The 25,197-nt window shown below is 42.2% G+C and overlaps 1 protein-coding gene across 11 annotated transcripts in view; it reads left to right on the forward strand.

Annotated features, from left to right (window-relative positions):
• The window catches only part of THSD7A (thrombospondin type 1 domain containing 7A), a 424,790-nt gene extending 404,039 nt beyond the window's left edge, over window positions 1–20,751 (forward strand). For 6 of the 11 annotated variants that reach the window (XM_053259796.1, XM_053259795.1, XM_053259797.1 and 3 more), the window contains 5 exons: window positions 2,325–2,420; window positions 6,780–6,862; window positions 7,890–8,100; window positions 8,925–9,012; window positions 15,720–20,751. In XM_053259796.1, coding sequence (XP_053115771.1) covers window positions 2,325–2,420; window positions 6,780–6,862; window positions 7,890–8,100; window positions 8,925–9,012; window positions 15,720–15,804 — 563 coding nt within the window. In that variant the 3' untranslated portion in view covers window positions 15,805–20,751. Of the gene's footprint in view, window positions 1–2,324; window positions 2,421–4,539; window positions 5,057–6,779; window positions 6,863–7,889; window positions 8,101–8,924; window positions 9,013–10,405; window positions 10,517–15,719 lie in introns of those variants that run through there. The other 5 variants (XM_053259799.1, XM_053259801.1, XM_053259802.1 and 2 more) reach the window with 5 other exon arrangements.
• The last annotated feature ends 4,446 nt before the right edge of the window (window positions 20,752–25,197 follow it).

Here is a 25,197-nt window from a genome sequence, read left to right on the forward strand (position 1 = left end):
CCATTTTATGGCAACAAAAGCCTGATAGCTGTTTTTCTCTCCCTGCTACTGACTGCCCTACCACTATCTGATGGTGGCAGTGCATTGCCATCACCGCTGCAGTTTCACCTTCTCCTCCTTCCTGCTTATCCCACCCTGTCTTTTCAAAAGGCAGCTCACAGAAAGAGCACGAAGCAGTTTTGCACACTTTCTGCTACATGTGCCACCATCCCCTGCCCTCTGCTTTTTGAGAAGGCAGGGTGGAATAAACCAGGAAAGGAGTGACTGCAGTGGATACTGCCACCATTGCGACTACTAAGAAGTATGGGAAGCTGTGTATGGGGCGGTTAGGTGTGGTGGTGGTGGGGGGTTGGCTTGGGACATGCTCTGTGTGCTGCAGGGGTAGGGCGAGGATGGGAAGAGTGGGGATACTGAACCGGAGGTAATTGGCATGCAGCATGCTCTGTGGGGGTGGAGTGGGTAGGAAGGGCAGGTTGAGGGGGAGTTGATGGGTGCATGGTGTGCTCTGTGGGACTGGGGCTGCCTCATGCTTTGCGGGGCCTTGGGCCAGCCTGCATTTACAAATTATTTGGAACCAAAAAAGAGAAAGATCTTCCTTTAACAAGACCATAGTTGCATATCAGATAAGCTAAGCTGGCTTCTTGGGGGGCTGGGTTTTGATAACCATTCTCAGGCCTCTTACTTCCTGTGTTGCATCCTTTTATAACTAACTGTGAAATGGCTGAAATACCGCACAGTGTTACATGCATGTTGCAGCATGATGTTCTCGCAGTTGTGCAAGAGCGCTATTGTGCTAAATGCAATTGCCCAACTCACTCGTGCAAGTGGTGGCCATTATTTCTGATGGTCATCAATTTTGCAACTGTATTGCACACTCTTGTGAGCAACATGCATGTAACATTGCACTGTATGTCAGCCCTACATCTTAAAATGAGTTTTGTTTAATAACAGGGTTACCATTCTCTGCATGTACGTCTTAAAAATTCAGGGTGTGCATACAGGCTCCGTTAGGACAATGCTCATGTGGCTTAATAAAACTGTATACAATATGTACGCTTTGCTAATTTATAGAAGAGCATGAGAAAGATAATAGGAGTGTGTCTCAGCAGATATTAAAACAGCATGCAGATTCTGTTTCAATTACCCATCCCAAGGTGTGGCTCCAAAATTCAGTGGTAGAGCACATTCTTTGTAAACAGAAGGATTTTGGTTCAGTCACTCGTACCATTAGCTTAAAAAAAAAATAGGCCTGGTCTTGAGAACTTAAGAGAGCTGATGCAAGTCATATGTTCATATGACTAAGATGCAATATATTCTAATCCAAAGCAGTAGAAGACCAACGTGTTAATCCAGGTTCTAATACAGTGGTCCCTCGACTTACGAACTACTCGACATAAGTATTTTTCAAGTTACAAACGGCAGTTTTAGATCCGGTTTTAGATGCGGTTTTTTCGACTTACAAATTTTTAGATGGGGTTTCCTCGACTTACGAATTTTACATGCGGTTTCCTTGACTTGCCTGCCTGTTTACTGCCTGTTTATTCTTGAAAAGAAATGTTCCTGTGCAGTTTGCAAGCCTTACTGGGGGTCTGGGTCTTTTTTCTAGGCTCCGGAACGCATTAATCCGTTCCCAATGCATTCCTATGGGAAACCGCTTTTCGACTTACGAACTTTTCGACTTACAAATGTGCATTCGGAACGGATTAATTTCATAAGTAGAGGGACCACTGTACAGTCTGTACTTATATGTTGCCTTAAGCCAAGGTCAAATGCATCTATGACCAATGAAACTAAAGAAGCTGCACATGAAGCTAGATCAATAATTAAAATAGTTATAGATGCTAAATATAGATGCTAAGCATATATGGAGCAATAAGGATTCCAGGACGCTACTGCATAAAGTGCATGTTTCATGTTTGGAGAGCCTGTGTTGGGGAAGTGGTTAGTCTAAGAGTGGGAAGGCCCAGGTTCAAATCCCCAGTATATCATGCAGCTCATGATCTCCCAGCCTAACCTATTTCACAGGGCTCTTATGAGGATTGAATGGAGAACAGAAACATGTATGGTACCTTCAGCTCCCTGGAGGAAAGACAGGATAGAAATAATTTTTTAAAAAAGTTTCCCTAAGTAGGAACACACAGAAAACTTTTGCCAAGTTTTATAATGTTGTATAAGTCTTCCTTAATATTAAGGATTAATATCCACATGGTGAGGTTGATTAATGAAAGTGAAAACAAAACAGAAAAGAAAAACACAGCTGTTGTTATAAAATACATTTTCCTCAAACTGAATGTTCCTGATAGCTTTAACTGTTTTCAATTTAGATGGCCAGTGTTATGAATACAAATGGATGGCCAGCCCATGGAAAGGGTCTTCTCGGACAGTATGGTGCCAAAGGTCAGATGGTTTGAACGTTACAGGTAATTGTTGTTGTTCTTCCTTTTTAATTTTCTTCAAGAGACTCAGTCATATTCAGAAAAAGTAGAAATATCTGGTCTAGATAAAACACCAATGCTGAGAGTAGCACTGAAATTCTGACAGCGAGCTGGACAGCTAGACTGATTACAGTAATTACATTTAGGCTTTATTCGCACACTTGGTTTGTGTGAATTAGCTCAAACCTGAAAAATGTAGAAGTTACCATGTCAAAGAAATGAAGAGTGGGGCTTTTTCACATAGACATCTCCATGTTCAACACCTAACGGAGCTGACATATAGCTAATGGACAGAATGGTATATAATTTTTAGCTTGTGATGTAACCCTCATAATAAATTAAAGAAAGTTCTCATGACTGCACAGGGCTTCCTGACTTTAGAATTGCAGTGCAAATGTACATTTCTAAAAGTCAGTGGCTGACATAATGCACAGCAGTTGTTTGGCATAAGAAGGGTCCACAGGGAGCCTCCAGCATCTCAGCAGTGATGGCTCATTGTGCAGCCAAGTGGGCTTGCAGGGGAGGCAGGAGTGATTTTCACTTTTCTCCCCTCTATTTCCACTTGTAGGAAAATGTTCCTGAGGGCCGCACAACCCTTAGGTCATGATCTAATCAAAGTGACCATTCTTGTGTCCCATTGATTTCAGTGGAAGACATAACGTATCTGTTTCCCACTGAAATCAGTGGGATTATAGTAATGCTTCTCTGAAATGTATCCTTAGAGATTTATAACCTGCTTCTCAAATAGCATCTTTGAAGCAGTTTATTATACAAATAAGGATAATAAATATCCTTCTTTATGGACATGAAAACATGAAAAATGTTAAAAACACAATATCCTCATCATGATCACCATAAAATAAGATACAACCTTTAAAACAGCAACTACCCCTTGGCTTTCCATTAGATAGCCCAGAGGCCTATCTAAACAGAAACACTGATCAAAAGATGCCTCAGCAGTGATGTTAGGGTAGGTGCTCTCTTATTGTGACTTCATCTGATCACATGCTATGGTAAGTGCTCATCCAATCTGACCCCTTGATATTCTTCCAAGATTACCCAAAGACTCCATAGCCTGAGCATCTTAACACCAAGTAGGATGCATTATTATAAAATGTGTGTTTAAACTTACAGCCATGTCTTTATTCAGATCCAGTAACGTATTGTTAGGGAAATGCTTGCATTTTGTCACTGAGTGAGGATACTGCCTGACATAAAAGAATAATTTTGTTCGGTTTTGTCTTGGATTAGCGATTTGTTTAGTAAAAACTGGTCTCTCTTCCTTATAAACAATACTCTTCATCCCATGGAAGGGTTTTCCAATGATTTTCAGCAGATATTACAGCTCTATTCAGGCATCCACCATCCACAAACAGCGAATGAATGTGTGGGCACATGGGAGTGTGCCAATTACCTCTTGCACAGTGATCCTTGGCTAAATTCCTACTATCCCTGCATTCAGTGCTTGTCTGCGAGAGGCAACTGCTGAACATATGTATAAATCCTGGGTAGCCTCGGCTTTTTAATAATGAGGAGGATCTTTCCCTGAGTTTAGTGCTTGTTCTGCGGTGACAAGCGCTGAACCCAGGCACAACAAGGTGACCATGAAGCATGTTGGTGAAAGGATTTGTGGCTAGCCAGCATGCTTCCATTCATCCCAATCACACATTTGCCATCCACAAAGAGCGAATGTCCAAATAGGGATGTGCTCTCCTGAAAGCATTTGGCCCTGGGTTGAAATTCTTGCATTGGTGCTGTTGTGATTGGCGGTGCTATCATAGTGTCAAAATGTCAGTGGCTGACCTACTGTGCAAGAGTACGCCAGCCTAGTAATGTTGCATTTGCACACATTGTGCAGACACATTTGCTCAGATTGTGTTACACGAGACTAAGTCTGATGTTTCCAATTGACTTGCTCTTGTGTAACACAATCTGAGCAAAGTCAACATGACTAGGCTGATGTACTCTTACACAGTATGCCAGCTTTCTGTCTGTCTCAACACAAATATGGTAAGCTTCATTTATAGTTGTCCACTTTTTAAAACTCTGTTTACAATATCATTGTTCTGAGTGACCTTTTTATACCCAGGTGTTACTTTTGCAGATACATTAATGCAAACCGAAACGAGCGATGAAGCAGCTCTTTCCTCCTGCAGCTCCCATGATGGCTGACATTTTGTAACCTGGGTGCTTACAGGCATGTGCGTCCTATGCCAGGACATACAGACTTTATCTCATTTCGTATGTCAGCTATCAAGACTGATTTGAATCGCTCTCAAGCCTTTGGTTAACATAACAGTTTCCTAACTGCATCTAATTGCATCTGCTATGATCAGGATTTCATCATCCTTTCTCACCAGAACATTGGCACAATAATTACTTCAGGATACTTGGCATGCCGGCAAGGCTACAATAGCTAGCTTATGTATTCTGCTCAGTTTTGCTGCTAAAGATGTTTACTCGTTTGTACAGGCAAAATAAGAGAACTGAGTACTTCTCAGTTGTTGGGTGACCCTTCCCACTACCACAGAATGATGGCAAAAACTGTTCTGGCTGAAAGCGATGATGAAAGCCTGTATTTTCTTCTTGGTTTAAAAATAATAACTGTCCTGCATTCATAACATTGTTGCCACCACTAAGATCAGGAAACTGAGATAATCTCCCCTCTTTAGAATCAAGTATTTGCTTTCAGTATTTGCCTCCCTCTCATTAGGGACATTTCGCCCCCTTACACAACATATTATGCAACAGCTTTTAGAGGTATCATCATCAACATTTATTACAATCTCAGATCAAACACAGAGCTATACTATCATAAACAAGGGGTATTGTTCACTTGTCCCCACACTCCATTCCCAAGAAATACGCAGATGCCACACGCTTGGGTAAAAGGGGCCAAAACCGTATTGATGTGGTACAATCAGCAAACTGTGTGAAGCATACTCCATTCCCTGCAGTGCGGGCCTGACTAAGTTCAGTTTAGGACATTTCTGTCCTTGCCCGTGCCCCCAAATGGGTGACACACCCTGACTCAAGATAGAAGCAGGATCAGCCCACTTCATCCCCCTCATTGTCAACCCCTCAGGGTCAGGACAACTCCTAGGGCTTCACACCCCCAAGCCACGCAGCCTTTATGGTGTATGAAGCAATGGAGCAGGTTTCCTGGCGAATCTAAGTGCCTGAGCCACCAAGCCTCTAGGGACCAATCCCCCTTTCTCAAACTGTCCAAGGGTGCTCACTGATCTCAACCCATCTACACCACCACCCAGCCCACACTGTACCTGCCAAGGCAGAGGAAGCACAGCACGAGGTCCCCGCTCTCTGCCCAGCCCTGAACTTGGGTCTGGGGTGGGAGGGACAAGGGCTCTCCTTGGGTCTGGGGTGGGAGGGACAAGGGCCCATCCCCCAGCACAAGGCTGCAGGATGAGATCATTCTGCCAAATAAGAATTCTGAGCAAGGCACTCCTACTAAATGTCACATGGTTGCAGCGCTACTTCCATTATTCCCAGTGGAAGTAGCATCACAAATGCAGTTGTGCAATGTGTAGTAGGACAGAACCGCCTGCCACCACAGCAGTGCCGATGTGCTCTGTAGAGCTTTGGAGCATGGTGTGTGAGCATGTTTTTGTTTTATTACATCTCTGAATCCCATTTTTCCTCCAAGGAGCTCCAAGTGGTTCTTTCCCACATTTTATTCTCACAATGATCCTTTGAGGTAATTTAGGCCGAGAGATGACGATTGCTGCAAGGCCCACCCAGTGATATCCATAACAGAGCAAAGGCCTGATTCTACTTCTAAACATTACACAACACTTCTAAGACTACCAGGATGGAAACTGGCCCTTAATTACATCACAAATTTTAAAAGTGAAAAGGTTGCCTGATAATCTGTCGCATTCTTTTCTGTGGGGCTCGCAAATTCACTTAGTGTGAATTTGCAGGCCCCTAAGTCTGCTGAGGATCAAGAGGAGGGATAATGTAGGGCAAAATGTTTTCTACCATGTTATCACCCTTGACAATAGGTCAAGAATGCTAGTGGTTGTCAGCAATAGGGCCATCCTGCCAAGAATACCTCTCAAAGTACAAAACTAATTATTCCCTCTCTGCACATTTTCATAGACAATTACCAGTTTGAGTCATAAAAGTTAAAAGGCATCTGGCATGCCCAACATTTTAATGAGCCTTAGAGTGATACAGATACCGCCCTCAATTACTGTATTTTTTCTCAGATAAACTGTGAAGGATCCTCTTCCATTATGGGGTGGCCTTTTCCTGGCTGCAGCAGATAGCTTCATTGGTGGCGAGGTGCAGTTGTGTCAAAATATGATTTGTTTTGTTCTGCAGGAGGCTGTTTAGTGATGCACCAACCAGATGTTGACAGGTCATGTAAGCCACCATGCAGCCAGCCCCATTCTTACTGTAGTGAGGTATGTGCTACTGTGTCATACAAACCAGCCAACTACCAGGAGGCTACAATAATTATTGTTGTTGTTTTTTTTAAATATTGTGTTGGAATATTAGTGAAGGAAACATTTTTACATTGGCTGATATCCAGACTAGCCATGTGCCAATGTGCCAGGGTTTTCTGTTGTGCAAGTGGAAAGGGGAGATTTTCAGTGACCCCTTCTCTTCACACTGCAGCCACATGTGCATCCCGAAACTATGGCTTTGAGGGTTGGGAGACCTCAGGGACATAGCTTTGGGAGGCCCAGGCAGCTACAGAGGGAAGTGGGTGGCGGAGCCTCTGAAAATTGCTCCTCCTGCTCCTGTGAAGGAAAAGCCTGGCATATCAGCCCAGGACTAGTCTGAATGTCAGTTAATGTTTTATTGCGAGTAAATTCGCAATAGGGGATTGCAGTAGCGGAGAGTCTTACCAAAAACATGTTCATTATTTTGAATTTGTTTTGGAGTTCTTATTCTTTAGTCTTGGTTTTATTTTATTTAAAACATTTACATACCATCATTCTTCATGTATGAATTCACGGCGGCTTACAACAAAATTATTTTTAAAAGCACAGTAGAACACCATATATCAGCCTCTAAAACCATAAACATGCTGGATAAAAGACAACAATTAAAACAGGGCAGTCAGAAAGAAATCTGTGAATAGTTAAGGGAAGTCCTGCTAAAATAAAGTCTTCAACTTTCATTTGAAATTGAACAGGGAAAGGCCAGCCTAAGATCAAAGGGGCAGGGACTTCCTGTGGGCTGGGGTCACCATTAAGAACGTCCATCCACATGTCACCAAAAATTGTACTTCAGGAGGTGGCGGGACGTGTAGGATCTGCATCTTCTCACAGGCTGGGAAGACCTATAATGGGAGAACCCTGACTCAGATACATGAACTTGGAGGAAGCATTCATTGGGCCTTCTTTCGTATTGATCTGTGACATATTGTGCAGCACTTCAAGTTGTATGGTTGTGCTAGTTTGTAAAATGCTTGTCCCCCTACAGATTAGAACATGTGCTTGTGAAGAAGGGTACACAGAAGTAACATCCTCTAATGGCACACTTGAGCAATGCACTCTCATCCCGGTGGTAGCCATCCCCACAGTGGAGGACAAAAAGGGAGATGTAAAAACCAGTAGAGCTGTGAACCCTACGCAGCCAGCCACTACCCAGTCAGGACGAGGAAGGACTTGGTTTCTGCAACCAATGGGACCAGGTGAAGTCTCACGAGGATAGTTAGTGCTGCTAAGAACTATCTTTGACTGTAGTTGATTTTCTAGCATTTTCAACAGTACTGCATAATATCCACTAGAGGCAGTGATAGAGATGATGCATGAAAAGCTGACCCCTGATCCCCGCCGTTAATGGTGTATTTTAAAAGGGTGTGATGTATTTCATTATGTTTTGAGCTCTCCCTGTATCCTGGTATGTTCAGCTACTTCCATATTGATACTTCTTTAACTTAGAATGCTGACTGGCATCCACAATTCTGCACATGCAACAGAGGCAGTTAATTTTTGCCATTCTCCCTTTGCCTCTGCAGTCACCTGTGCCTCCCGAAAATATGTCTCTGGGGATTGCAGGGCTCCCAAGAACATATTTTCTGGAAGCACAGGCAGCTGTAGAATGGAGGGGAAATCAGCTAAAATTGTCCTTCCCACCCCACCTAGTGCATGCAGTTCATTTTTCAGCATATGCAATATTAGTCTAGATGTCAGCTGTAAAAGAATTAACAATGAAAATGTAAGCATCACAGGTCTTGTCTTCTGTTATACTTATGGCAGCTTATCAGTTAAGGCTTTGTTCTTCGCTCTCTGGCCTATTTTGTTTTGACAGACTTGTCAAAAGCAAAGATGTTGCAAGCAAAGCATGTCCCCTTAACTTATCAGCTGAGCAATTTCACATAGCATCAAGGATGCATTAATGTGCAATATCATTAACTGTACCCCTGCAAGCCTTTTAATACAACATCCTTTCTTGGGGTTTAATTTCTGTGCAATACTAACTTGCAGACTAATGACTAACGTTCATTCCTTTTAGATGGGAAGCTGAAGACCTGGGTTTATGGTGTAGCCGCTGGTGCATTTGTTTTGCTCATCTTTATTTTTTCTATGATCTATCTAGCCTGGTGAGTTTTCAGTAATTCATTCTCTTTTAGACCACTCCTATAGAAGTAATGGAGGCACAGTGGGGAAACAACCTGCCTAGAGAGCAGGAGGCTGTTGGTTCAAATCCCCACTGGTGTGTTTCCCAGAATATGGGAAACTCCTATATCGGGCAGCAGCAATATAGGAAGGTGCTGAAAGGCATTATCTCATACTGAGCCATAGAAGGTAATGGTAAACCAATCCTGTAGTCTACCAAAGAAAACCACATGGCTCTGTGGTCCCCAGGAGTCGACACTGACTCAATGGCACAACCTTTCCTTTCATAGAAGTAATGAGCATGAGATTCATTCACAAATATTCTTATGCTTTTGCCTAAAGTTAATTTATTCTATCCATCTGTTTATTTTTATTGTCTATTACTGTCTATTACAGAATTACAATTCTATTACAGAATTACAATTCTATTACAATTCTGTCTATTACAGAATGACTGTCTATTTGTACTGGCAACAGCTCTCCAGCATCTCAGGCAAAGACCTTTGCCAGCTCTCCTACCTGAAATCCTTTAGCTGGAGATATCAGGGGATGAATCTGGCTCCTTCTGCATGCAAAGCATATGCTCAGCCACTGAGCTAGTCCAGACTGCAGTAGATAATAAAAACAAAATGTGCCCCATTAAAGGCCTTGTAAAGCAGAGAGCTGCAGCTTATCCAAGCAGAATAAAGTAGCTACATGCTAGCAGGGAAGCAAATAACCCCCACACAAAACACACAAGACTACGACCCTCCAACTCCTGCTGGGGTTGGAGTAAGGTATTCCTTCCTAAACCAAATAATGAGAACTCAGCATGAAGAAAAACCAGCCTACTGCATTGCTCCCAAAGAACATTTTACAGGGATTCAAGTCCCACCCTGTATGAGGGTGAAACTAGACATGACTTTAACCGCATCATCATCTATTCCAGGGATAGCAACCTGTGGCATATGTGTTGAAAGTGGCATGCAAAATGGTTTTGAAAATGGAGAAAGCATTGAGATGGACTTCACTTCCCACTGTTCCATGTCAGCCTTCCAAGATGGCACTGGGGCTTGACAGGGCTTTGTTTCACTTAGAGCATCCTCCGCCTATCCAGTGCTGGCAAGAGCAGAGCATTGCACAGGCATTCGCACAGTGGGAAATGATTCTCACACTGGAGATTTCTAGCCAAAATGACCCCTACTTTAAAAAAAAAAAGTGAACATCACTGGCCTATGGCATTCTCCTACTGTAAAAACAACAACACCCCCACCCCAGGGTCTAGGAGTCAGGAGAGAGAAGCTACAGAGATGGGAATGTTTGGATAGGATTTTGTGAATAAACAGTAAATAGGTTAAACTATGCTGAGATTACCTCAGTGTTTTTTTCATAAATTAGGTGTAAAGTGGCCCAGCCCATTGAAGTCAATGGGAACTTCTTATCACAGAAATCAAGCACAGTTCTCCTGTCAGCGTTCTGACAATGGGGGATTGGCAGCAAGACACTGAGGTAATTTTTGAGGGCGGGGCGGGGGGCGGGGATTCTCTCTCTGCCTAACAAACAGTTTATTGATAGTAAGAGGATTGGTGGAGGCGGGAAATCCTCCAGTCCTGGGCAGGCTTACTAAGAAATAAGCCCTTCTGAACAGAGGGACATGAGCTACTATAGCCTTTTCATTTGTAAAAATCTGCATAGCTAACAACTTGTGTGTATTTGCGTGTTTGCATTTGCTTCTGTTTGTGTGAGTTCGTATGTATGCATGTATGTGTCTTTGTGTTGTATATGTGTGCTTGTGTTTCTGTGTTTGTTTCTATATGCATGCATCTCTCTCTCTGTTGTTTAAGTGCGTGTGTTTGTTACTGTGCTCATATGCTTGAGTTTGTGTTGTGTGTGTGTGTTGTGTGCATGTGTTTTTGTGTTCATATATGTGTGTGTGTGTTTCTGTGTGTATACATGAGCAGGTGTGTGTTTGTGTGCACATGTGTTGTGGGCAGGTACCTCTGTTGTGTGCATTTGCATGTATATGTATTGTATGCATGTTTTTTTGTGTGCACATGTATCTTTGTGCCTGTGTTTGTGTGATGTGTGCATGTGTATTTATGTGCATGCGGATGTGTATGCATTTTGTCATGTTTGAGCATGTGTTTCTCTGTGAGTGCATTTGTATGTGTGCATGCTGTGTGCGCGCTTGCATGTGTTTATGCGTATGTGTGTGTTGTGTGTGTGCACGTTTGTGTAGGTTTATGTATTTCTGTTGCATACATGTGTTCGTGTGTTCACATGCATGTATCTCTCTGTGTGTTGCATGCACATTCATGTGTTTGTTTTTTTGCGTGTGAGTGAGTATGTGTGTGTTTCTGTGTGCATGCACTTTCAGATGTATTCCATGCATCCACCACAGCACCACTGTTTCTCCCCCACAGTGCTCTAATTGCCCACATGACTTTCCCCACCTTTCCATTCCATGTCTCCCTCTCCCAATTCCTTGAGAGTTCACATTCAATCACTGAAAGAACAGGCATTGTACTTGCAATAGAATCCATTAGCTTGCTCCCCCTGCCAACGTCAGAATACTGGCAAATGTGTCAGCATTTTTCCTTCATTGTCAAATCAGCCACACTCTGTATAACTTCGCCAGCACTTGCTAGCCAAAGCCTTTAATGGGGCAGAAAAACCTTAATAATATTTGAACTGCTGCTCAAAACTTCATCAAACCAGTAAAGGATTGCCTTCCTAGACATGCCTGAACAGATTACATCAGTCATTTTCATCAAAATTTGAAATAAATATATGATACAACTGTGTAAAAGGCAACTCCTATAAGAGCACTTGTGTTCAGCCACTCCTCATATGGGATCAGATTGGATCACTTTCAGTTTGTGACTCCTGATGATAAGCTGCTTTGCACTGTGTGTCCTGCCACCTTTTATCTTGACCCTTGCCCAACTTGGCTAACTTCATCTGCCAATAGTACTGTAAGAGAGGGTCTGGTACATATTATAAATGCTTCTCTGAGGGAGAGCAGGATGCCTCCTTGCCTTAAGGCTATTATTAGACCTTGAAAAAACCTGTACTAGATCCCTCAGAGTTATAAAATTATAGACCTGTTTCCAATATTCCATGGTTGGGCAAGGTAATTGAGAGGGTGGTGACCTCTCAGCTCCAGGCAGTCTTGGAGGAAACAGGTTATCTAGACCCATTTCAAACTGGCTTTTGGGTAAGCTATGCGGTGGAGACAGTCGGCTTGATGGATGATCTCCAATTGGGTATTGACAGGGAGTGATCCATTTGGACCTCTCTGTTGATCCATTTGGATCTCTCAGTGGCTTTCAACACCATCAACTATGGTATCATTCTGGATCACCTGAGGAAGTTGGGATTGGGTGGCACTGTTTTACAGTGGCTCCGTTCCTACTCTTTGGCAGATTGCAGATAGTGTCACTTGGAGACTGTTGCTTTGCAAAGCGGGAGTTAATGTATGGAGTTCCACAAGGCTCCATACTTTCTCCAATGCTTTTTAACATCTATATGAAACTGCTGGGAGAGATCATCAGGAAATTTGTTGCAGGGTGTTATCAATATGCTAAAGACACCCAAATCTATTTTTCCATATGAACTTCATCAGGTAATGGCATAAAATGACTGCCTGGAGGCAGTAATGGGCTGGATAAGGGATAACAAACTGAAATTGAATCCAAACAAGATGGAGGTACTAACTGTGGGGGGTCAGAACAGAAGAGATTATTTAGATCTGCCTGTTCTAGTGGGGGCTACATTCCATTTTGAACATTCCAGAACGCTGGCTGGGAAGGTTTCCTAGTGGCCACTCCCTCTGCGTCCATGTCAGATGCAGGGAGCATGGTCAGTGCCTGAGCAGGGCTATTCAGCCCCATTGCAGATCTTCCCCATACCAGTCAGCAGTTCATTGAATCGCTGACTGGGAGTTCCTCTCTCTGCGAGGCAGAGGGAAACTTTGAGGAGGGAAAACTTTGAAAGGAGGGGAAATTTTGAAATGGGGCTCAATAGCCCCATTCTGACACAGACCATTTCCCCTGTAATGGGAATGGATGCAGGAGCATAGTAATCAAGGCAGAAGGGAGCCGCCAGCAGGAGCTTATTGCATGGCCACCAGCAAGCTCCCTACATGCCTGGTACACTGTCTAGGGCTGCACATGTCAGGTATAGAAATATGATCTATCTAGATAAAAGATGGAGGTACTAACTGTGCCACTACGGGATATATGGCAAAATGTGATGGACCATCAGGAAAAAGAGGGGCAGAGGAAACACTATATCACTACAGAATGGTGTGCAAGATTAGTCTTTGTACTTTTATGCATAAAATTCTTACCCCCAAAGCCTCCTTTGTCAGGAACCCTCTCACCTATTAAGATAATCTGGGGAGGTCTGGTTATGGCTACCACTGGCTCATTTGATGGCTACTCAGGACTGGGCCTTCTCTGTGGCTGCCCTGGGGCTCTGGAATGCACTCACTGTTAAAATTAGAGTTTCTCCATCTCTGGCTGTTTTTTAAACAACCCTTAAGACGCACCTATTTTCTCAGGCTTTTAATTAATTTTAATTGGTTTTATAAATCATTTTATCCTGTTTTTAGATTTGTAGTATTTTAACTTATGTACACTACAGGGGCATGGGGACAATGGAGCGGGGGGGGGGTGCGGCAGGGGGACAAGCATCCCTTAGCTACCAGGGTCTGGGGAAGCCACCAAGGCATCCCCACACCCAGAGCACCCCCTGCTCCCAACCCTCCCGCACCTAGCCGGAAAGTTTGCCAGCTGGGAGTGTGAGGCGTACCTCTCTCCTTCCCATCCAGCGTTTCATTGAAACACTGCCTGGTTTAGGGCTTTTGCCGCTGCCCCGCCTTGCTCCTAGCAAAGCAGATCAGAAATGATAACGCTGGCTGGGAAGGTTTCCTAGTGGCCACTCCCTCTGCGTCCACGTCAGATGCAGGGGGCATGGTCAGTGCCTGAGCAGGGCTATTCAGCCCCATTGCAGATCTTCCCCATACCAGTCAGCAGTTCATTGAATCGCTGACTGGGAGTTCTGCTGACTGGGAGTTCTGCCCCGAGGAGGGAAAACTTTGAAAGGAGGGGAAATTTTGAAATGGGGCTCAATAGCCCCATTCTGACACAGACCATTTCCCCTGTATCTGGCATGGATGCAGGAGCATAGTAATCAAGGCAGAAGGGAGCCGCCAGCGGGAGCTTATTGCATGGCCACCAGCAAGCTCCCTACATGCCTGGTACACTGTCTAGGGCTGCACATGTCAGGTATAGAAATATGATCAATCTAGATAAATAAATAAAAAGCTGACCAAAGGGTGCATGTGTCAGTTTTCAGCACTTCTTAACTTGCTATACCTGTGCCAATTTTTTGAGATAACTTTGAAATTAAGCACATTTGTAGATGCTGTCTAGCAGACCAAACATGTCAAGTTTCCAGTTATTAGCTCAATGGATGACATATTTATAAGCAACACATTTTTGAGGCTTACAATGGCAGAACCCCCCACCCTCGTGTTGATGAATGGGGCATGTCTGTGTCCCCTTAATGAAGCCAGGAAATAGCTTTCTTGGAAGACCCCATGGATGACACCATCTTATAAGGTCTTGTTGTGGCTGATGCAAAGTGGAGGAATACTTGGGAACCAAAAGTAACAACCAACTGAATCAGCCTGAAAATTAGAAATTTGGAACTCAAGCAATACTTCTTGGAGTGGTGTCACGTCATTTGCAAACAGCATCAAATTGCTGCACCCCTGTTTAATGATATATTTATTATTAAAATATTTTGGTTTCCTTTTGCCCATTCAGTAGGCTAGTTAAAATAATTTTTGCTAGCCTTAATTGTATTTTAATTTAAAATACAGTAGCACCTCATTAATCACAGACTCACCATCCGCAGTTTTGTGTAGCCGCGGTCGGGTAATAGACACCTGATCTTGGTATACCCAGTGATGGGGAGGCAAAGCAAGGATTAGATCCACGTATCTGCACGTCAGGGGTGGCTGGATATGACTTCAGAGGTCATTTCTGGCCTCCATTTTGACATCGGGATCCATTTTATGGCTCACTTCCACACAAAAATGGACCTAAAATGGTGATTTTCAGCCAATTATCGGCCGATTTTATACACTTGGGGGGCTTTTCTGGACTACCGGGGAACCTTGGAGCATGGTAGCCCCCCCCCGCATTTCTAGGGCCTTTTATAGCTTTTTTTTAAAAATGGATCTAAAATGTTGGGTTTTGGCCAGTTTTCGGACAATTTCTCTCCCTTAGAACCTAACCCCCATTATCCCATAGTGGTTTCTGTATCCACAATAGTAGTGGAGAATGGAACCCACATGAATACTGAGGTTCTCTGGTACAACCTTTTCTTGCTCTTTCATTCCACCCAAAACTTTGCCCCCAAGTAAGAAAAGATCATTAAAAAATGAGGACATTTCTGGAGGGAAATTTAAGCTTTCCATCTCGCTTGTACAAGCAAATTTTAAATATTTTTGAAGTTTAACAAATTTCTGATAAAACATGACCTGAATCAGAAGTTTATTAAGTACTACTAAATAATTAATGCCATTATTTGACATTATCAGTGCCATTACCATGGCTGCCACTTACGTACATGCTATCTTTTAAAATATTACTTCTTGTTGACATCTGAATTTTTAACAGTTTGGTTTTACTTATTACAGCAAAAAGCCAAAGAAGCCACAGAGAAGACAGAACAACCGTCTGAAACCTTTAACACTGGCTTACGATGGAGATGCGGACATGTAAAATATGACTTCCCATTGACCTTAGTCTCTTGAAACTGTAGTGTTCAAAAACAGCATGTACATTACAGAGCAGATGTTACACCACAAGACAAAAACAAAACAAAAACCCTCATAATGGCCAAGGATATTCCAAGAAACATGCTTTGTTCTAGACCATCAATCAGTACAGCAGATTCTGGTGACAAATTTCTATTGTAAGCACAGCAGCTGGAAATGTTAACAAGGCCTTCTTTGAAACTTATGAATGGTATAGCCACTTGGGTCTCCAGCCTACTGTATATGACCTAGTATTGACATCTGAAAGTTGTGATTCCAGAACTATCTGCTGCATTAACCTAGTGTACTCAGTAAGCATGAAGAGATCATACCACGATGTCTATAATGCTTTATATCCAACTTATATACTCAGTTACACCACATATATTAATCTGTCAACTGGTATACTGACTAAAGAGCATTTTAGTGCTTCACAGCTTGTAAACATTAACTGAGAGCAACAACATTTTGAGCAAGTCTGGCATTTTGGCAATTGAAGGCAGCTTTTCTTAACCTGCTTTTCAAATGGTGACAACTTGCAAGACTCTATTCTACCACCAGTTCCAGGTACTAAAGCGCCATACACAATTATCAAGGAAAGAAGCATTTTCAAGTTCAATATTTTATAGAGGATGTCTGGAAATTTAATATCCATATGTAATGAGTTTTTACTTTCTCTAACTCTCAAAACTGTTGCCTGCAACTTTTTTGCTACATGTAAGGCAATTTTTGCACTATATTAGTGCAGCATGATATGCACTTATTAACTAGTATTGCCATAGAAACTGCCTCTTTTCAAAAAAGGATATTGGTGAGGTTGATGCATCTTTTGCAAACAGCATCAAATAGACATTTACCAGTATGTTCTTGAGTCTGATGAGAGTAGAGATCAGTTTCTGGACTGTGACTGGATCAGACCAGCTAATACAAGTACTGTTTATACCATTTCTTGTAAAAGCAGCTGTTTTGTAGTCAAAACCATGGCAGTATTGCAAGTGTCTACTTTCTGATTCTGTCCTAATTCTACAGATAATAGATTTTTCAAGTTGATTTCTAATTACTTTGAAGGTTGTTTATGACTAGATTTTTATATTGCTAACTTTGTAAAAAAAAAAAGAAAAGAAAAAAGTGGTTGTCCTTTAATCTTGGGGGAAATGCTCATTTAAGCAATGTTCCAAAATGCTCAGTGGAAAGAATGCAAAATAACTGTGTTTCTCCCACAAATGGAAAGTGTTTCATTGCTACAGAATTTATAGCCCTCTTCTGTTTCTACTTAAGAGAATCCAGATGCATTCCTGATTTAAATTTTTCAACGAGACTCTTCAGGATAATGGTTAATATGGAAGATACACACACTCATACACACACATCATCATTCAGCAATCTAAACTACATAAGGGAACTTTAATGCACTCAGTTTTCCCCACCTAGAATGGTTCCGCCATTAATTTCAGTGGACTGAGTGGATCCATTCAGTAATTCCTTCCAATGGGACTCCATGCATCACTCCTTGAGTACACTCAGACCACTAGATTTGTGTGACTGTGTGCAGCAATATAATACAACTAGTTAGAGCTGTCTGCATTCCTAATGATGAAGCATTCCATTCCAATGGGTTTTCAGCAATTTCTTTCCAGATGAAAGCTTGTTTGGTGCTAGCAGTCCACAACCTTGCCAAGATAGGATGCAAATGACTTAGAGGTCACTCTTTGGCAAGGCTTTTATATCCATCCAGATCAAGATTTCAACAGAGGAATAAGCAATATAATAAATTGACCTTATCAGGCATTCTTTACCTAACATGTTTAGTTCTGTACTGATTTCTCAGGAATGTATCAATAAAATAAAGCATTCTTTATCCAGCTAAACACATTTATTTGGGAAGCATCAGATTTTAGCACAAGCAACTCTGTCTGTTCATATGTGCACTGAAATCAATAGCATTAACTGTAGTTAACTGTAGTGGAAATAAGTAAGTGCTTGATAAGGGGTCACTATTAATCAAAATAAACAAGGCATTAACCTGGTTGCAATTGCAGGTTAGCCCCCCTCCACAGCAACATCTACAATTCTTAATAGAGTCAAATTACCTGATTGTCTAGTGCAGGGATTCTCAAACTTGGGTCCTCAGGTGTTATTGGACTTCAACTCCCATAATCCCCAGCCTCAGTGGCCTTTGGTTGGGGATTATGGGAGTTGAAGTCCAATAACACCTGAGGACCCAAGTTTGAGAATCACTGCTCTAGTGTCTACTTTGGGATACCAGAGGTGCAAGCAGAATCCTTCCCAGAAGCAAAGGCAGCACACACACTAATGCAAGCAGAAGAATAGGTTCATTGTGTTCCTGTAGCACCATTGGCCAGGGAGGACCAGAAGCAGGTGGAAGTGTAGTACTGCAGTTCTCCTACAATTAACAAAATCAATTGTATTAGTGTTGAAAATGAGAGTTTTTACACATGACTAATCACAATACAGATCATTATTCCATTTCATACATTATCCTAAGACTTTTAGTTGGTCTTGTGCATAAGCTTGGAAAGTTACTTACAAGCAGCTTTCATTTTCTGAATGAGAACTTTCTGATAAGAAAGATTAATGGAAGCCAGAATCTACCAAGGAACAATTATTCCCAAAACAAGAATGTTTATGGTATGGGAGTTACCATGAAAAACTCTTGCTGCCTAGCTTGTCAAAATCATGTTAGAGTCATGGCCCTAATCCAATGTCTTAAGATTCCCAATGTCAGTAGCTGGACATTCCCAAGCCTGAACAGGCAACCATCACAACAAGCCTAAATAAATGAATGAAAACTTCCAATGACCTACTCATACCCAGTATGAGATGAATGGGTCAGAATTCTCTAAAAGTAGCAAACAAAAATAGAAGATAGCCTTTTTGTCTTTATAATATTGGGGTTTGGGGGACAACATGTGGACTAGAACCACATACACAAATTGGTGCTGTGTATGCATATCTTAACCCCCTCTAATATGGGAGCTGAACATACTTTGCATCAGTCAAATAATTTTAGTTCCAAACACAGGTATCTTCTGCTTGAATAGCTAACTGGTATAATCACAGGTCACCTGTCTAGGGCTACAAATCTGCTGTATCCCAATGCAAGACGTGGTTGGATCAGGGTTGCTGTATGCATAGAGCTAAGTTTCCATAGGAAGTTGTCTCTGTGTACAGAAATTGGTGTGTGCAACCTTCTATATAAATTATTGAAGAAATTATAGAGGACCTTCCTTTTAAAGAAGGGCTGCATTAGTACACCCTTTTCATAAACCTGCAGCTTAGTGCTTACAGCACCGTATGCAGCACACATATACTCACACTGGCCTATGTGAGTAATGACATTTGTACAGGTTAGGTGCTGGGATGCCACACACACACCACCCAACTATATGAGATTTCTGCACATAGGAAGATCTTCTTTCCATAGAATTTTAAGAAAGTGAAGCAGGTCTACTCACATGCAACATAAAGTGCCAGAGCAATTGTAAGTATAGTAAAATAGAAATTTGATTTTGTGCCCCAGTGAGGAGCCTGAATGAGAACATTCAAGGTCTGAATTCTTATCAGTAAGAAATTTTATTTTTTACATTTACTGGCAAATTATTAAAGGCAAAATGATGAGTAATTTTGCCCTATTTGAACTTTTCACTAGAATGGCTTCATATGGTTGAAGAGGGGCAGACACACCCCTTGTGGGTGCTTCATGTGGAGGCCTGTACACAAAAACAAAAACAAGAAGAATTGGACCTGTGACTATTGTCTACTATTAGTAGCACAAATTATAGGGAAAAGGGGGATTATTCTAAGCAGCCTTGAGCAGAAGTTCTTTGCAAAGATGCCTAATAAGTGTAAACATAATACATATAAAAGACAGCTAATTTGCTATTAGACACTGACAGAACTGATGGAGTAGTTAGTTGACCTCCAGTACATTAAAACATATGCATCTTAATGCAATGTACATTATGGGGTGTAAGAACTTAGATGCAAAAAAGGTAGAGCCGGAAGGATTTTCTTTCATTGTAAAGAAAGAATTATTTTAAATATTTTTGGGATATGAAGAGGGCTACAGTTGCAGTCTGCATTATGTTAAATCTAGAACTCAAAAAAGTAGTTTCGAAACTGTAATTTAAAAACTATCTGTATAAAATTATGTTGCTTTGAACATGTGTTTCTACAAATCCAGTGCCTAAAGCAGCCACTACTGTAGATTGTTTGTTTGTGAAAATGTTTTTCAGTGATCAACTATGTTTAACCCATTCCCAAAATAGCAAACTAGGCATTTTCTTCTTACTGTGGAAGTTGGTAATTTTCTGTTTTAAAATGGTGGATTCTTAAAGATTACTATGTCTGCTTTGAGTCCTGGAATCATTTTTCCTCAACATATGGTTCTGCACATGCCTGACTATGTTTGTTACAGTCATCAGCTTTAAATTCCCCACCCCATTACAGAAATTTTATGCATCTTTTTCAAATGCAACACTATTCAATTACTCATTTCAATAACCCTTGTAAACAGCACTGTTAAAAAAAAAAAATCTCTGGAAGAAACAGATCTGTCTTTTTTTCTCTCACCCAAAGTTAAAGAATTTATTTTGCCTAAATTTATTTACTTGAATTTTTTTGTTTGTTTGTTAGAACATGGAGGCGGCTGTCTGGGGAATGTTTACCTTTTTGTTAATTTGTACATGGTGTAATTCATTTTTATTTTTAAAATTATGTATATTTCTTTTTAATGCACAAAATGTTTACGTACAACTACAAATTTGTGTATATTGTCACTGAGCTTTATTCAGTTAATACAGATCACATGTGAAAATGTAAACATTCTTACGTTTTCATATGGAATATTTGTACATAACTGAGGTAATGCAGACAATAAATATTAACACAACTTTTGGTGTATGGATCTGTATTATAAGTGATTCTGTCATGGAGTAAAACATGCACCCCATTCCTTCAGTATTGGCACCCAAAAGTGCCAGCATATTGCTCATCATTGTGTATGTTAAAGAGAACAAGTGCCATCTTGTCCTTAAAATTAAGTGCATAATAGTAGTGACGGGAATTGTGGGACTTGGACCACACACAAAGATAGAGCAGAGCTGCTTTCTACTGTCATCTTATCTTTTAAGCATGTTATGCAACACTTGGAAGGCACAGAGTGAACAGTCATTATAGTGCATTGTAGACTGATCAATTTAATTACAGAGGCACAGGAATGCCTGTGTATTATTGGTGGAGAGGTAAAACAATATTCCATCATGTTTTTTCAACTGACAACCAGTACCCCACAAACTTCTGTGGCTTCTCAAAGCTTACTGTTTGCTCTATTTGTGCTAGAAGGGGCACTTCTAAACTCAGAACCACCTGCTCAACAACTGTGACGTTTTTTAATTGAATACATGGGAAAATGGCTAAGATATAAGATAATATGAGAACCAGTGTAGTGTAGTGGTTAGAGTGTTCAACTAGAACCAGGGAGACCTCAGTTCAAATCCTCATTCAGCCATGAATCTCACTGGGTGACTCTGGGCCAGTCATGTATCTCTTAGTCTAACCTACCTCACAGGGTTGTTGTGAGGATAAACATAAACTCGGCTCCTTGGAGGAAGAGCAGGACAGAAATTTTTAATTAATTAAAGGTGAAAAACAGACATGAAACCTCAAGACCATAGTTGAGTCATTTTTCCTCCTCTCTTTAGAAGGTGGTTTTTTTTAGCCTCGGGGCCTTGGGGTTGTCTTTTAACGAAAGGCGGTATAGAAATGCAACAATAAATTAATAAATAAATAAACTAGCACAGATTGACTCAATTGCTTCAGGAAAGGTCTCTTTAGATGGTCCTGCATCTGTACAACACACTTTCATGCGTTAGTCAAAATACAAATTTTCTGCATTTCTACAAAATAGAAAGAGCAGCCCATAATGTAAACTGGAGCATGCTCTGATCAGTTGGAATGCTTGTGAAGAGAAAAGGAGAGAGAGAAAGGAGGGAGTGGGCAGAGAAATGAGTGGGGGGGGAGTACACAGCTTCTGCCTTGGTTTTCCTGGAAACAGTTGTTGCGGGGTGGGGAGAAACCAATTGTTTTGAATTGCCTTGCTTTTTAAAAATGGAACATGACATAGTGGCATAAAAAGGTCAGAGTCTTTTCTGGTGTAGCCTGAGTGCTTTGGAATGCCTTCCCTCATGCCCTCTTTTCAACAGCGGGCCCAAACTTCCCTCTTCTGATGAACCTTTGGATTGACATTTTGACTGATGGCGCTGCCGATTTCTTCTATACTGGAGCTTTTAATTGTTTGCTTTAATTGTTAGTTTTGTATTTGTACATCACTTTAGAAGTTTTCCCCCAAAACAGTATAAATTAACTAGTGTATCAAAAGATGCATCTAGGCAGCTCAATGGGGCCCAGGTGAGCATGTCAATGCAAAAAAGGACGTGCATTCAGATGCACATCTGCACACATGGAATTCTGCTTCTGTGCACAAATCACCCTTCCTAGATCAGGGCAAAGGTGTTGCATAAAGGGGGTGATATTCAGTTGGGTCATAACAGAAAAACTTAGAACGATTTCATCTGGCTTTTTTTTTCTCATCCTAAAATGGTGACTTATTGTAGACATTACAGTAAATGTGCAATCACTGTATTACCAGACCCATTTTTTTCATATTTTAATACAGTCTGATATGTACATCTTTTCATTCCATGCAGAGGCCCTTAGGTTCTGCAACCTCTAGATCCAAACTGCTTCCACACATATGTGTACTTTGAAATAGAGCTTTCAAAATATTGGTATGGTTTACAGTGGTGGAGAAAATATTAACATTGTGACAAGAAAATAAAGCAAAGGTGACACATGCCATATTGTTCAGCACCCCCTCCCTCTGCTACCCCGCCTCCTGGATCACTTTTCTTCACATATTTCCATCAAACTGAAGTGATGGGAACAGATGGCCCTTTCCCCCTCAGCTGGATGTTTGCTTCACTTTTATTGATTGCTCTGACAGCCTTAATTCACTTCAGAGGTGACAACTCAGCTTTAATTGGCTTTAATGTTATCAGAGTGGTGTTCATATGACAGCTTTTAAAAAGCATCAAGCCAAAAGGTCATCAAGCATAGAAATAGCCTTGAAACATCGTCTTTCCGTGGCTTCAGGTGACTAATTTTTTTTTCTAGCCACATGCTGATTTCTTTCAGATGAATGTGTGGCAGGATTTTTGCAAACCAACAGTGTCTAAAGGGATACACTGAGGCTGTTCTAACATGCAGCCTAACCCAGGCTAGGAAAGCCCAACCTGGGGTTAGACTACATGTAAAAACCATCAGGATCAGGCCCAACACTGGGGGAGGGGGGGTAGTGCCACCTAGCCCTGTTTTAAAACCTGGCTCTTAAGGCTCGAGCAAACCCTTAACTCAGGCTCCGGGACCGTATGTTTACCGGGGCTACGTTTAGCCCGAGCAGACACAGAGACAGGCACCTAGAGCACCGGTCTCCTGGGGGGACTCCCTCAACGCATCACACATGTTGTGTGGTGTGTTGTGGGATCTCCAGAGGCTAGGACGCATCATCCTGGCCTCTGAAGCTGTGCACTGCAGGCACGCAGCGCTGCTTGTCTAGGAGTGTGGTCTGCACTCCTAGAAACAAGCCATCACTCCTCTGTGGGGGGGGGGGAGGTAAACTTAATCAGCCTTCCCCCTCCCATCCACTCACCTGCCGCACCGCCCACCCGGCCGGTTGTGTGAAAGACTTCACTGTGTAATAACTCTGCTGCCACAATGTAACAACCAAATTGCAAAGACTACCATTTCAGAAGCAACAGAGTTCGCTTTCCACATCCCATGTTTGACAATTGTTATCTCTCAAAAATAGACCTAAGGGAAGGGTTAAGGCTAAGGCAAGGACTGATAATGTAATCTACGACAATATCCTTTTATTTCAGTCATGAAGTCACCTGGCTTGGTAAAAACAGTACTGGGGGAAAGAACATAGCTCTAACATGTGTGGTAAGAGAACAGGCTTTGCAGGAGGTCCCCGGTTCAGTTCCTGGCTTCTCCGGATAGGCCTGTGAATCATCTGTGCCTCAAAATCAGGAGACCCTCTGCCAGTTGCATATGTGATGCTGATCTAGATTGACCAAAGCAAAATAAAAGTCTAGATCAGGAAAAGGCAGCTTGATATACATGTTCATAGTAGCAGAAGCCGTTTGGGCATTCCACTCTTTGAACAGAAATATTTGCATGATTTAGCACACTGGATCATAGCACTGCCAAAGACCAACAAAATACATGTCAGATTATTCTCTATTTTATTTGCTTACATTCTGCAGAGCAAGCTGTGCTTGCTGCTTCCACACTAGTCAATAGCCTGTCTGTACTGCTAGTGGAGTCAGGGGCTGCACCATGCCTTCTAAAATACACATCAGTCGCAACCTATGCCCATCACATTCCCAATCAGTCAGTCACAACTGTGTCGATGTACACCTTAGTAGGCATGGAGGTCGTTCACATGACTGAGCAGGCAGGGTGGCGGGGTTTGTGTGTGTATGGTTAAGCTTACCTCCCCGCCACCCAGATGAGTGTTGGCTTGTTTCTGGGACCACGGACCATGCTCCCAAATGAGCAGCACTGTGTGCCTGCAGCGCACAGCTCTGGAGGCCAGGATGACGCATCCTGGCCTCCAGGGATCCCACAATACACCGCACAACATGCACGATGCATTGGGGGATTCCCCCAGGAGATGGGAGCTCTAGGTGGGGGCCCGTCTCTGTGTCCGCTGAGGCTAAACATAGCCCCAGTGAATATATGGTCCCAGAGCCCAGGTTAAGGGCTCGCTTGTGCCCTTAACCCTGGCTAAGAGCTGGGTTTTTAAACAGGATTAGGTGGCGTTGCCCTGCTGGGATTGGGCCTGATCCTGACAGTTCTCACACACAGCCTAACCCAGGTTAGGCTTCCCTAGCCTGGGTTAGGCTGTGCATGAGAACAGCCTTCAAGAATCCACCTTCGCCAGCTGCACAGTCAGGCTGTTGGCTGTCCTGGAAGCAGCAAACAAGCCTCTCTCTTTGAACATTGGCTTGCTGCACAGAATGACCTTTTTTTTTTTTTTTTTTTGTATCCTACCCTTTGTCCAAGGAGCTCAGGACAACTGGCACTGTTCTCCCCTTTTATCCTCAATGTGAGAAACACTTGTAGTCTCAATAAGAGCAGCACACATTGCAACACCATTTGATATCAAAGTAAATGTGTTCCTCTTCTCCAACCACAGCAGACTTCTAAATGCTACTCCAGAAGTGCTTTCCTATTGTTTCTGGAGGCATACATCTGTTTCTTCCTGAACAGCCCC

The sequence above is a fragment of the Hemicordylus capensis genome, chromosome 6 (genome assembly GCF_027244095.1).
Source record: "Hemicordylus capensis ecotype Gifberg chromosome 6, rHemCap1.1.pri, whole genome shotgun sequence".
Lineage (NCBI taxonomy): Eukaryota > Metazoa > Chordata > Lepidosauria > Squamata > Cordylidae > Hemicordylus > Hemicordylus capensis.